The sequence below is a fragment of the Mus caroli genome, unplaced genomic scaffold (genome assembly GCF_978045245.1).
Source record: "Mus caroli unplaced genomic scaffold, Mus_caroli_1 scaffold_10, whole genome shotgun sequence".
NCBI classification, from domain to species: Eukaryota; Metazoa; Chordata; class Mammalia; order Rodentia; family Muridae; genus Mus; species Mus caroli.
Window position 1 is genome coordinate 50,437,495 of NW_028227265.1, and position 13,884 is coordinate 50,451,378.

Below are 13,884 nucleotides of genomic sequence, written 5' to 3' on the forward strand. Positions count from 1 at the left end.
TCTGATTTTTACTGTTGTTGTTGTTTTGGTTTGCTTTGCTTTGCTTGTTTTGGTTTGTTTTGTGGTTTTGTCTGCTTGTCTGTTTGTTTCTTTGATACTGCTCTTTGGTCCACCCTTATGTCAGGCTTTGGCTAGCACTCCACTTGAGATCTAGTACATTCTAGAGTCTGAGCCTTAGTCATTGTCTCAGCTATAGAGTCCTCAAATCTTTTCAGGTTTTGACCATTCCGGAGATGGCCAGTCCAAGAAATGCCTTCCGGTAAAAGGAAACTTGCAGTGAAGTCGGCTTACAAAAGACACCATAACCTTGTACCCTTTCAAAGATGCACCATGCACATCGAAATATCAAAAGTTCAGGGAAGTCCTCCAGTTAAGAACATGTTTCGTCCAATTTGTGCTAAACCTCCCTCACCATGGAATTGTTTAGGTGAAGGCCTAGCAACACATCTTTAAACTGACCAATTACATTCAGAGAAGCTTGGTCAGAGTCCTCCCGCCAATGGCGCCCTTATTTGAGATGACTAGTACGCCCCCCACTGGCTGGCTAATGTGGTTCGAAAGTTATGTAAGGTATTTTGCCCTCTAACCAAAACTCATGTTCGTGTATTCTTGATTAGATTTTTGATTGCTTAACATACTGTGATAGAAAATCACAGCTCACTGAAATCTGGTTACAAAAATAAGTGTTTTTTTTTTCATTTTCAAAGAATGTATTTGTTTCAATTAGTGTGTGTGTGTGTGTGTGTGTGTGTGTGTGTAGGTTCTGGGGATAAGGTTTGCACAGTAAGCACCTTAATCTGCCGAGCCCCAAAGGGAAGTTGTTAGTGAAGACTGCAACACAGGAGTCAGACCATGCAAGTCAGTGCCATATACCAGTCCCTGGGAAGATGGATTTAAAAAACGAGCAAGGAATGAACATAAGGTCCTTTCAGATCCTTACAGAGTTAACACTCACATTAAAGCATTTCATTCATTCATTCATTCATTCATTCGTTCAGCATTGCAGGGCTGGGGTCAAACCCAGCTGTGTTTCTGTGAGGAAAGTGATCTAGGAGGGGCCATGTTCATGTTGTGTTCAGTTTCCCAGGGATGCTGAACATCTAGCAGGCTGTGAAGCTACTCCACAGTTCCCCCTGAGTCGGTATTCACACATTTGCATTCAGTGTACCTGTCTTTTCTGTATTACCACACATTAGTCCTGTAAAGTAATGGGGTTGTCATAACAGATTTGTACGTGCATACAATGCACTTTGGTCATACTCACACAAGCCCACCGCCTTCTCTTACCCCCACCCACCACCACTTTCCCCTCTCCATTCTGTAACAGCCCCACCCTTTACTCCATCTTCTTTTTTCCCACCTCAAGTTCCCACAGTGAGAGATGTGTGTGCTCGTGTTTGTGAGACTGGCTCAACACGAAGATACACAGGTCCATCCATTTTTCTGAAAAAGATGCTTTTATTTATGGCTCAGTAAAATTCCACAGTGTGCACACCTCACATACTGGTTGTGTGCTGTGGCCATTGTAAGCAGTGTTGTAGATACGAGGTGACTTTGATTCCTTTCAGTATATAGCTGGATTGATAAGTCTTATTCTTTTGTTTTTGTTTTTGTTTTTGTTTTGTTTTGTTTTTGAGAAACCTCAGGACTGACTTCCATACAATGTGTACAAATTGAAACTCTCTCAGCAGTGCACAAGGCCTTCTTTCCTCATCCGTGCCAACACATTTCCCTTTGCTTATTTTCTTGTTAGTAGCCAACTGAGCTAGGATAGAATCCCAATCTTACTTAACCTGCATTTCCCTGAAGACTAAAAACACCAAACATTTTTTCTATGTATTTATTGGCTTTCTGTATTTCTTCAGTTCATGTGTATGTTTATTAACTGAGTTATATGCTCCTCTAGTGGTTTAGTTTTGAGAGTTCTTTACATGCTCTGGCTCCCAAGCCCCTTTTGTATGAGAAGCTGGTATAGGTCTCCTCCTCTTCTGTGGGCTCTTAGCTCTGTTGACTGCTCTTCTGCTGCACTGGCAGTGTTTGGTTTGGTGTAATCATTTGTGAACCTTTTCTACCATTTCCTCAGTGACAGGGATCCTGTTCCAATGGCCTCAATGATGCCTGTGTCCTGGGTGAGTGCTGCCACCAGGTCCTCTCAGTTTTAGACTCTTAGGTCCTACACTGAGGTCTTTGGTCCACTTTTACGCAGAGACCGTCTTGTTTTTTCTATGCACGAATGCCCAGTTTCCCAGCAGCCCTTGTGAGAGGCTATCCTTTTTCCAGTGTGTGTTGCTCTTCTCTTGTCAAAAACCAGATGGCTGGGGCTGTAAGAGTTTATTTCTGAGACTCTTGAGCCATATCTCCAACCCGTGTCACCACTTTGGGTGGTTATAATTGCTAAAATGATATCATGATCATTTCTAGGAAGAAAAAAAAAAGAATTATAGAGAACAAGCTAGGGACACTAAAGTGACTTAGAGGGTGATTTATTTAGAAGGGGTTTGGTTTATTCCATATTTGTTTATAGACTGCCTTGTAATTTGAGAAAAAATCTGAAAGCATTTTCTGCAAATCTCCTTTTACAATCTCATTTACTATTCCGTCTCAGAACAATGCATATTTCTGGCAGAATTTTCCAAGCAAAGCCACAATTTTTGTTTGAACCAACAGAGGCACAAGGGCACACACAGCTGGCTTCTCCTTGACGACAGCAAGATAACCCGCTCCTCTCTCTTGCCTTGCGCGTCCTCTCTCTGTCCTGTTGTCTCTGGATTTCTCTAAGAGGCCTTTCCCCAGGAGAAGCAACAGCTTGGGATGCAGTCTATTGATTTTCCTGGAGCAAAGGTCCTGATGTTCTAGATTTCAACATTTTAAGAAAGCCCTTAAAGTCACTTGTGGTATGCAGTATTTGCCAATAACTTCAGAGAAACATGCCAGGGAATGTGCCAACCTCAGAACTGTCAAAAGTTCTAAAATCCTGTCTCCAGAACACCATCCCATATATTGCAAAGTGATCAATACTACAATGCTCAGGCCCTAGAGATAGTTAATTGGGTAAGAGTACAAACTGCTCTTAGAGAGGACCCGAGTTCGGTTCCCAGCACCTATGTCAGGCAGCTCACAAGCGCTTCTACCTCCAGTTCCCAGGGCTCCAATGCCCTCTTCTGGCTTTGATGAACAACTGCATGCATGTGGCTTACATATATGTGCACACACAAAAATTTAAAATATGTTGCAAAATATTTTTAAAATGCATATTCCTGGGTTTGCCTTGGACTTAGTTTCTGAAGTCAGGGATAGCAGTATATCTTGTTGAATGAAGTGTCTCAGTGCTGGTGTGATCGCCTAAGGCAGCACCAGGGTTATGAGGACCTGTCCTGGTGACTTGGCCAAACACTGAGCGATGAGCAGTGCCACTCCAGGAGTTGACAACTAAGGGACAAACATAAAAATTCATTGTCATTTTGATTTGCCAAGGAACTGTTGGTGAACGTACTGGCAAGTTTTGTGTGTCAACTTGACACAGCTAGAGTTATCAGAGCGGAGGAAACCTCAATTCAGAATATTCATCCATGAGATCCAGCTGCAAGGCATTTTCTCAATTAATGATCAATGGAGGAGGGCCTATTATGGGTGGTGCCATCCTTGGGATGGAGGTCTTAGGCTAAGAAAGCATGCTGAGCTAGCTATGAGGAGCAAGCCAGTAAGCAGCACCCTCCATGGCCTCTGCCTACTTTCAGGTTTCTTTGGTGATATACAGTAATGTGGAAGTGTGATGGTTTATATATGCTTGATCCAGGGTGTGGCACTATTTGGAGGTGTGGCCTTGTTGGAGTAGGTGCGTCACTGTGGGCCTGGGCTTTAAGACCCTCATTCTAGCTGCCTGGAAGTCAGTATTCTGCTAGCAGCTTTCAGATGAAGACATAGAATTCTCAGCTCCTCCTGCACCATGCCTGCCTGGACTCTGCCATGCTCCCGCCTTGGTGAGAATAGACTGAACCTCTGAACCTGTAAGCCAGTCCCAAGTAAATGTTGTCTTTATAAGACTTGCATTGGTCATGGTGTCTGTTCGCAGCAGTAAAACCCTAACTAAGACAGGAAATGTAGGACAAATAAACCCTTTCCTCCACAACTTGCTTTTTGGTCATGATGTTTCAGCACAGCAATAGAAACCCTGACTAAGACAGTGGAGCTGGAGAAACCTGGCTAGGCAAACATTATCCAGGTACAGAGCAGTTATGGAGGAAGGACTCCTGAATTCTGAGTTCTCAGCCTCAGAATTCAACATGACATAGCCACTTCCTTGATCCTTAACCCTGGCAGTTCTTTACAGTGCTCAGGAATTGGCTTTTTAATAACCCTCCAAGCTAATTACATCACAACCTGGGCGGTGTCTGGGGCTCCTTGTTATTTTAACAGCCCCAAATGACTGTCCTGTCACCAGTCCAGCAGGCATACCACTGCTCTGTGACACACAAAAACTGTTCACTAACCTGTTGTTAGCATCACAAACAGCTAATGCTATTTAACCAGCCTTTCAGAGCCTAGGTCCTCAGGGAGCATCCTTCATCTCTGGCTCCTACAGCCTAAGCCACCATCCTTAAGGTATACCATATTATGTCAGTACCAATAAGCAAATAATTTTGCCTAGTGCCTTCTTGCCATAATTATGAAGCAGCATTTTTCTTAGATCAATGGCTCAAAGTTTTATAGCTTACAAATTAGCGAAAATTCCTGTGCTTGGAGCGAACATAGGCTTTGCAGAACTTTATGACCTGTTGCCTGGTAACTGGACCTACAACCACTCCGATTCTCTTTGTGAGCTGTCGGGTTTCAGAAGCCTGGTCAGCCCAGTCAATAGCTTCCTGCAACTAGGAGGGAATGAGCGCCTCACTCTGCCCAGGGCTTGAAAAGCTGTTGCTCACAGCTGCCCGCCCATAGCCATGACACACTTCTTGTACTTGACTCCAGAAATCCCGCTTCCCTTTAGCCCTCTCACTTCTACAGAGTTCGAGCTGATCAGACGCAAGGCCCAACAACTGTGGCAGGATGAGACACGGTGGTCTGCTTCTTCCACGACAACCTATTCAGGGAGTTACCGGGAAAAGCAGCTGGACGAGGCCACCTGCAAACGGCTGGCCCAGAGAGTAGGCCAGCCACAGTTTGAGTACAAACCGTAAGATCCCTTTGTTGCTGCTATTCAGAGACAGGTGCTGTTTGGAAAGGCTGTTATAGAGGTCAGCCACTTCAAAAGTGCTAACACATCTGCTTCCCTGTGTAAATGTCACTTTCCAGCTCAAAGTATGGCCACAACCCAAATTGGTATTACTTATTACTAGAAGATATGAACACCAGTGTTTGACTAATGTAGATATTTTTTGTTTGTGAACGTGTTTCTTAGTATATTTGTTTATTGTGTGTTTCTGGTCATATGGGAAGGTCAGAGGACAGCTAAGTTCTCTGATCAGTTCTCTGATCAGTTCCTGGAACCAAACTCTAGTCTTTGGGTTTGCTCTCCTCACAGCTGTCTTTCTGTCCCTTCCTCCCGTTTAGACAGGGTACCCTGTTATCCCCTACTGGCCTGAAACTCCTTCGGAAGCCCAGGGCAACTGAAAACTCTGGGTCCTCCCACTTCCACCTCCTTAGCACAGGACACACAGGCATGAGTTGTCAAGCCCAGTTTCTGTGTGTGGTTATGGGATCGACCCCAGAGCTTCCTAAATGCTAGGCCAGCATCTACCAACGTCCTTGTGCCTAAAATATTGTTTTCTGTAGTCTTTCTCTTTGTGGAAAGCTGGCAAGCCAGCTGTCGCTGTATACCAGAACTTACAGGCGCCTACAGGAGCTGAGCCCAAAAGTATTTCCAAGGGTTTATTGGGAAGCCAGGCCCTGTGATAGGCCCACAATCAAAAACTAATTCCAATTCTGTTTCACAGCTGTAAACACTCAGTTCACGGGAAGAGGTTTCAACAGGTCCCGGAGAAGAAGGTTTGGTGTAGTAAGACCTTCTGGAAAGATCCTAGGAAAGCAAGCGTCCCCCATGGTGGGGGATGGGAAAACACGCCACTCTGAAGAAAGATACATGGAGCCACCTGTCCAGGCGCCCACACACCAGAAGGTGACAGGTAGCTCAGGCACATGAGAGGAGAGCATAAGTCAGCACTCATGATGAGATCTCCCCCTTGGGGTATTATTTAGTAAATATGCAGATTCTGGAAACTCCTTTGAACATAGTTTGGATTATTGGCTCCAGTCCTGATGTAGCTCTGCAACCCATGCAGAGCTCTAACAAATAGTCGTTATGGGATTGGAGAGATGGGTTAGTGTTTGGAGCAGTGGCCGCTCTTGCCAAGAACCAGAGTGCAGTTCCCAGCACTCGTGTGGGGTGCCTCCCAAGTACCTGTAGCTCTGGCTCCAGGAGATAGGAGCCCTTTGGCCTTTGTAGGCATCCACATGTATGCGGGCATCTCTCCCTCCCCTCTCTCCAACTCTCCCCCAATACAAATAAAATCTTGAACAATATATTAGTTACTTCACCTTCCATGTCTTCCCAAACCATGAAAGTCAAGTGCATGATCTAGTTCCCCTAACACTCTCTGTAGTAGCTCTCTGGCTTGTCATCCCTTCAGTCAGCTTTGGAGGTTCATTCGATGAGCTGAAGCTGTTGGGGATCCCCTTGGCTAGGTAGAAGGATCTATATACATTACTGGGGTTTGCTCTGAAAACACACGGATCCACACAGACATGCAGCAAGTCACTCTTGGTTTTCATTGTCTGTTTATATTTAATAGACTTTAAAAGGCAGACATGTGGCACGCGGTGAAAATACACAATTCTGACTTTGTCTCTCACGCTCATGAAGCTTATCTGGATGTTTGTGGAACCTCACTAAATATATCCATCGCTCAACTGCTGTTCTACCAGACGCTAAGAAGCAGCAGTGGGGGTGGGGGTGGGGGCAGACTGAATTCAATTGCAAAGTACCTGCATGCTGTATTATTTCTGTTTTTAATCTTTTTCTTTACTAGTTTTAGTCCAGAGGAGAAATGCCTTCTAAAGTTCCAAGCAAAAGCTGTTTGATTAAAAAAATTGTGAAATTGTAGAGAGGCATTTTTTTTTTAAGGACCTTATAAGCTCATTCCTTTAAAGGTTCTACAGGTGTGGATGCTCAGCACGCTTATAGAAACCGGCTTATGGTGCAGCGAGGGTATCAGAATAAAAATGAAAGCACTCATTTTAAACATATTAAGGCAGGAAAATGCTGGCTTACATAGAACACAATAGTTTTCACTCATATTGTTTACCCTGTATCTGCTATGGCATCCTGAGCCACAGACCATGTGTACCAACTTTGCCACTGTTCATCTGATGGGAAAGTCTCAACAGAGGAACTACTAGCTCAGACGTGGGCACGTGTGTGAGGAATTGCCTTGACAATTAAGTGATTATTAATTATCAGCCCACTGTGAACAATACCATCCCTGAGCAGGCTAGCTAAGCATGAGTCTGTCAGTGAGCCAGCAGGTGACAGTCCTCCACGTCCATGCACCAGGTCCTTGTTTTGAGTTCCAGCCCTGACTTTCCTTGATGAATGGACTGTGACTGGAAGTCAGTGTAAGGTGTGATAAACCCTTTTCTCTCTTTAGCTGCATTGGTCAAAGAAAGTATTTTATTGCAGCCAGAGAATGAAATTGGCGTGCTGCATGAGATAAAGCTAGCGGGAAGCCTCAACCATTGCATTCTGAAGCAACTTTAATTCATAAAATTCATAATGTACACAAAAAGCCCACCTGTGCTAGGGGGACAGAGATGCGTAGTAAGGAGCGTGCACTAATCCCAATTGTCTGCACTGCATTGCATTTTGGAGGTGCCAAGGCAGTGTGTAGTGTCACTATAATTTGCTGTTGTTTTGCAGTGGTGACATTAAAACCTTGCTCCCACTAGACAGATCTTGAGCTACAGCCCTAGTCCCTTGAGTGTACACTTTAAAGTCTTGAAGCTATGCTCATTCACTAATCAAATATTTATTTAGGTCCTACTATGTTTAAGGTCTTAAATTAGATGCAGTAGATCTAAAAACACATGACCCTTCCAAGAGCTTGCTCTTAGATGAGGGAAAAGCCATCAGGAAACATGAAGTATTAGTGGTGAAGGGAAAAAATAAGGCCTGGTCCTCTAAGCAGAGCTGGTGACAGAGTCTTGCCAAATGAAACAGCTTTATTTTATCATCCCCCAACCATGTTCTTAGGTATTTCCTTAGGAGCACAAGAACTTAGTATACATCTACATAAAACCAACATAGAACCTTTATGATACTTTTCCTCATAACTGACATAAACTGGAAAGAACCAATAGGAAAATACATGAACTCTGCTACATCCATCCAATGAAATGTTATTCAATGATTAAGAAGAGGAGGAGGAGGAATGAGATATCAGGCTATGAAAAGCTATGGATGAGTCTTAGATTCGTATCTCTAACCTAAAGAAGTATGAAGTTGCACATTGCATATTGCAAACATGCAACTTGTAAACAGCAGATGCATACAGTCCATGGATCAGTGTTTCCAGAGGATGGGCAAGAGATGAAACCTGCTGACGTTTCAGGTCTGTGAACTTGTTGCGTGTAACGCTAGCACGGTGAACACGAAACATTAAATATTTTGCCAAAACACATAGCACTCCATAGCATAATGAGTAAACTTTATGTAAATTAAAAAGACATTTAGGAGTTTGAGAAGGCTAAGAATAGGATAAAGAACTTGAAAAGGAATCTGAATATATTGTGGCTATCTGAGATGAGTTTGTGGGGCAGGTGATGGAAGGCTGATCTCGGTAACTTTGGAAGTCGGTAGGGACTGTGGAGAAGAAAGCTGCACAGAAGCACAGGTTTATCGCTGGCACAGTTGTTTCCCGCTGGGTTTGAACAGCAATTCTGAAACTACTATCATTCAAGCCAGAATCAAACAGTACAGTAAATGGGTGACTTTTATTGGAATGGGAAGAAAACAATAACGAACAGGATTTAGAAATGACCTCTGTCATTATGATCAAAATTAGGTCCCTGTGTACTGTTATATACTTAGAGATGATATGTGGAAATAGTTGCATGTATGCATCTATACATCTATACACAGGTTAGTGTACATTTCCTTTTTCTTTGGAAGAAAACAGACTCTGCTTAGCTCATATCAGTGTAGAACTTTACACAGAAAGGCCTTGAAGCAATGCTTTGCAAGAGCAGGCACATCGAGTACCCTGATTTTGGTTCCTGCTAAGTTTTCTCCAGTACAAAAAGAATGAGAGTTACATAGAGACATACTGATTCTCAGACTCAGCCAGGTGGTGGACCCAATGGTCATGGAGCATGCAGTACCAGAAACTGTTAAAATGCCAAGAAGTGAAGATGATGGGGACAAAGGAAACTTCCAGATGGAACATATCAAGGAAAGCTGGAAGATACTCAGGAAAAATAAACCCAAAATACCAAATAAATAATCCACAAGTCTATACTCAAACAAATGACTGAATAAATACGTTAGTGGGGAAAGGATGGAGTTCCCATACGGAAGAGTGTCACATTATTTGTGTGACTGTTCTCTAAGAAGATGAGAGTGACTCACTATTCAAGTGTGAAATGAGTGGATATGGAAAACGAGAAGAGACACTTTACAAAGAGGAAACCCAGCCAGCATGATCTCACTGTTTGAACCAGCTGACCAAAGTTAATGTCAACAATGACAAGCTACATTGTAATCTGTATCACTGCTATGATGTGTAATGAGGCTGGCAGCTGACTTTTATGTACTTCTTACCCAAAATATATCACCTTCCTGAAATTGTGAAGAGAACATGCCATTCAAAAACATCCCATAGATCAGCTAACCAGCAATTCTGTTTTCAAGGTCATGAAAAAGGAACAGCCTAGGAAGCTGCCATTGCCATGACACACACAGAGAGCTGCCATTGCCATGACACACACAGGGATGTGGCTATTGAATGCAGTGAGGGGGATGCCGAGACAGAGGAATGGTGTTTTGGAAAATTCAGGAAATCCAAAAGAGATAGAGATCCTAGGCAATTGTGTGTCAGTGCTGGCTTATCAGCATCCCAGATAAACTATAAGGACATAAATAATGACCATATCTGGGTGTGGGTTATATGGCCTCTCCTTGTGTTATCAGTACAGTATCTTCCTAATCAAAAGCTAAACTAAGGCTGGGTATAGTGAAGTCCTGGAGTAATCCTAGCACTGGGGAGGCAGAGGCTATTCTGGGCTATACAGCCGTTCAAAGTCAACCTGGATTAAAAACATCAAGTTAATAAATAAATTCATGCATGCATAAAAATGTGTTCTTAAAATTAACTTAAAAAAAAAAGGAAACAGAAGACAAGTGGGTTTGGCAAGTGACCGACAAAGTTTCATTTGCAGAGTATATGATAATAAAGGAGGAAAATCAGAGCGCCAACAGCAAGATCCACGCAAAGCTCCTGGAAGTAAAAGAGAACAGAGATGGTGGTCGTAGGCCGAGCCAAGAACCTCTCATGCAGTAGTTGCTACTGTAGTTGCTTCTCTCTGTCCGAGCAGGGAGACTGATACTGAGTTGAAAAGTTTAACACCACGTATGTTAGCAGCCCCTTAAAAAATTAAAATTGTGAATAAATTTTTTTCACAATATTTATAAGGCCCACATAAGAAAAACTAAAATTTTGATGCAAGAAATTATAGGATAACTTACTAAATACATTCCGTGTGGATAAAAAGAATTAATAGCATCAACTCAACAGGGGTCTTGGTTTTTTTTCCTGATCCTGTGATAAAATGCTCCGACAAAAGGAATGTAGAGGAGAAATGGCTCACCAGTCCACATTATGGTCCATCACTATGGGAAAGTCAAGGCAAGAGGAATTTGAAGCAGCTTAGCATATACATAATTCAAAACAGAGAGAGAATAAAGGCATGCTTGCTTTCTAGTGCTCAGTCTTCTCTCTGTATTTACGCAGTCCAGGATCCCAAGCCTAGGGAGTGGTGATGCCTACAGTGAGTACAGCTAACACAGTGGAGGTAATTCCCCCCAGCCATGCTTATGGGCCAAGCTGACTTAGACAGCCCCTCATTAAGGTTCTCTTCCAGATGATTCTAGATTATGTCACATTGGCAAAACTAACTAGCACAATGTGTGTGTTCAATGCAACTTCAATTAAAGTGTCCCAGCAATTTATTTTGTGAGCACCCAAAAACTAAGTCTAACACTTATAGGGAAAGGCAAAACAGCAAGAACAAATAACACATATTGTAGAGGAATATATTGGAGAACTAATATTATTTGTCTGCGATAAGATATGTACGATAACAGTACATACATACTAGTATGTACATATATACGTAGTACATGGTGCTACTGAAAGACCAGACAAACAGATGCTCAGGACAGAACAAAGCCCCGAAATAAATGCACATAAAGTATTATTTGTTAACCTTTGGTAAAGAAGCAAAGATTATTTTAAAGAATGTGAGAACGAATGAACACCTATGTACGGGGGCAGGGGATCTAGACATAGACAAAAATTAATTCAAAATGGATAATGCTCTAAATGTAAAATGGAAAACTATAAAAATTTCCAGGAGATTAAAGCCTAGATGCCCTTGTGATTTAGAGGGAACACAATGAAATAGTTGGTGAAACTGGACTTCATTAAAAATTTTAATTACTTTTTAAATTTTTTGAGATTATAATATAGTTTCTGCCCTCTGAAGCCTCCCATAAGCACCCTCATTGCTCTCTTTCAAGTTCATAACCTCTTTTTTATTAGTTGTTTTACACACACACACACACACACACACACACATACACACACTCCTTAAATTCCTACATACTATCTGCTTGAGATATATGTATATAATCGTACATCACATTAATGAGACATTTGGGTGTGGCTTCTGACATTCCTAGGAGACACAATCCAGCAGCAAACCCCTGTTTTTCTGGTTCTTACAATTTTTCTGTCCCCTCCTGCTGAGCCTAAGGTGTGAGAGTTGTATATATCCATTGAGACTGGGCTCCACTACTCTGCATTTTGATTGGTTTTACTTTTCTGTAATGCAGAGAGAAGTTGCCTTGACGTTGGTAAGGACTATGCTTAGCTGTTGATATAAGAACAAAGAGCAAAGAGAGTGTAGTTAGGGATTATGTTTTCAGTAAAGCAGTGGTTGTATGTTCTCTTCCAAGATCCATGACTTTATTAGTCCTGAGAAGCTGGCTAGGTTTCCAGTAACAGGCATGACTCTTCTTCATCGAGTCTTAAGTCCAAGTAGAGAGTTGTTGGTTACTAACAAGGCATTCGTGCCACTAACCCTTGGGATTATTGTGATGTGCTGGTTCTTGGTCATTAAAAATTAAAAAATTCTCTAAAGAATACAATATCAAAAGAATGAGAAAAGAAGCCACAAATAGGGAGATATAGTTGAAAAGATTTATTCTGATAGGTCTTCTGATTGATATAGCCAAGATTTAGGAAGTATAATGACAATGTTTGATTTTAAAATGCACCAAAGACTAACAGATACCTTATCAAAGACACACAGTAAATAAGAATGTGAGTATATGTGCTTCATTTCTATGTTATCAAGGAAGTACAATTAAAATGACAATGAAATTCCCTCACACATCTTAGAATGATCAACATCTGGGCTGGAGAAATGGCTTCCACATTAATAGCACTTGGGCACAATCATGAGAACCAGAGTTCCGATCCTAGAACCTATGTAGCATCTGTATGTATGTATGTATGTATGTATGTATGTATGTATGTATGTATGTGTGTGTGTGTGTGTATGTATGCATGCATGATTCTGAGGCAGGCGCAGATAGGATATCTGAGGCTTCCTGGCTCTAGCCTAGCTGAGAAAGTAAGAAAGTGCAGGCCCTAGGTTCAGAGAGAGAGCTTGCCTCAAAGAGATAGGCGAGTGATAGAAAAGGAAGCCCTTTTCTGACTCTAGGGTGCACAAACAGGCATGAACACTCACGCACACGAGCACACACAAGCACTCACACATGAGATCATAGCTACTGGTGAACGTGAGAGCATGGAGCAGCTGGAACTCTCCTCTATGGAAATTCAAAACAGCATGGCCGCATGGAAGATGGTTTGGCAATTACTTGGGAAACCAAACTGTATCACTTCTGTAGCATTTGGCAGTTATACTCTGTGGCATTAATCCAAAGGAATCAGAAACTTGTCCGTACAAAAACTCACACAAATTCTTTATGGTAGCTTTATTTACAACCACCAAAACCTGGAGGGAACTGCGTTGTCGTTCTACAGGTCAGTAGTAAACTGGTGCACACATACAACAGAATCTTACCCCAGTAGTAAAGAGCAGTAATCCAGTCCTGAGAAGATACAAAGAAATTTATATATATTACTATCTGAAGAAAATCTGAAAAGGCTAGATACCCTGTTTGCATAACTAATTGATATCTGGAAAAAACAAAATAAGACTATGAGGTCAGTAAACATATCAGTGAATTCCACAGGTTGTTAAAAGAGGTGGGTATAAGGAGTTAGAGTACCGAAGTTACTTAAGAACAGTGAAAATATTGTATGTGATAGTATTGAAGGATGCAAACATTGTACAGTAGAGCTGTGAGTATCTCCCATGCATCAGTTCTCACAAACGTGCAGCTCTAGTGAGGAATGTGAGTTATTGCAGAAATTGTGTATGTGCTGTAGAGCAGTTCCCTCGGCTCCATTTCCTGATGCTATGTTTAAATGCTCCGACTAAGGCAACTGAAGAGAGCGAGGGTTTACTCGATAGGACAGTTATGGTGAGGAAGTCAGGCACCAGCTGGTCACATGGCATTCACAACCTGTAAGAGGGGAATAA

At 42.2% G+C, this 13,884-nt stretch overlaps 1 protein-coding gene across 2 annotated transcripts in view; it reads left to right on the forward strand.

Annotated features, from left to right (window-relative positions):
* The first annotated feature begins 4,846 nt into the window (after positions 1–4,846).
* CUNH4orf51 (chromosome unknown C4orf51 homolog) overlaps positions 4,847–13,884 on the forward strand; it is a 37,555-nt gene continuing 28,517 nt past the window's right edge. For both annotated transcript variants that reach the window (XM_021170750.3, XM_021170751.3), the window contains exon 1: positions 4,847–5,173. In XM_021170750.3, the coding sequence (XP_021026409.1) occupies positions 4,941–5,173 (233 nt within the window). In that variant the 5' untranslated portion in view covers positions 4,847–4,940. The remainder of the gene's footprint in view (positions 5,174–13,884) is intronic.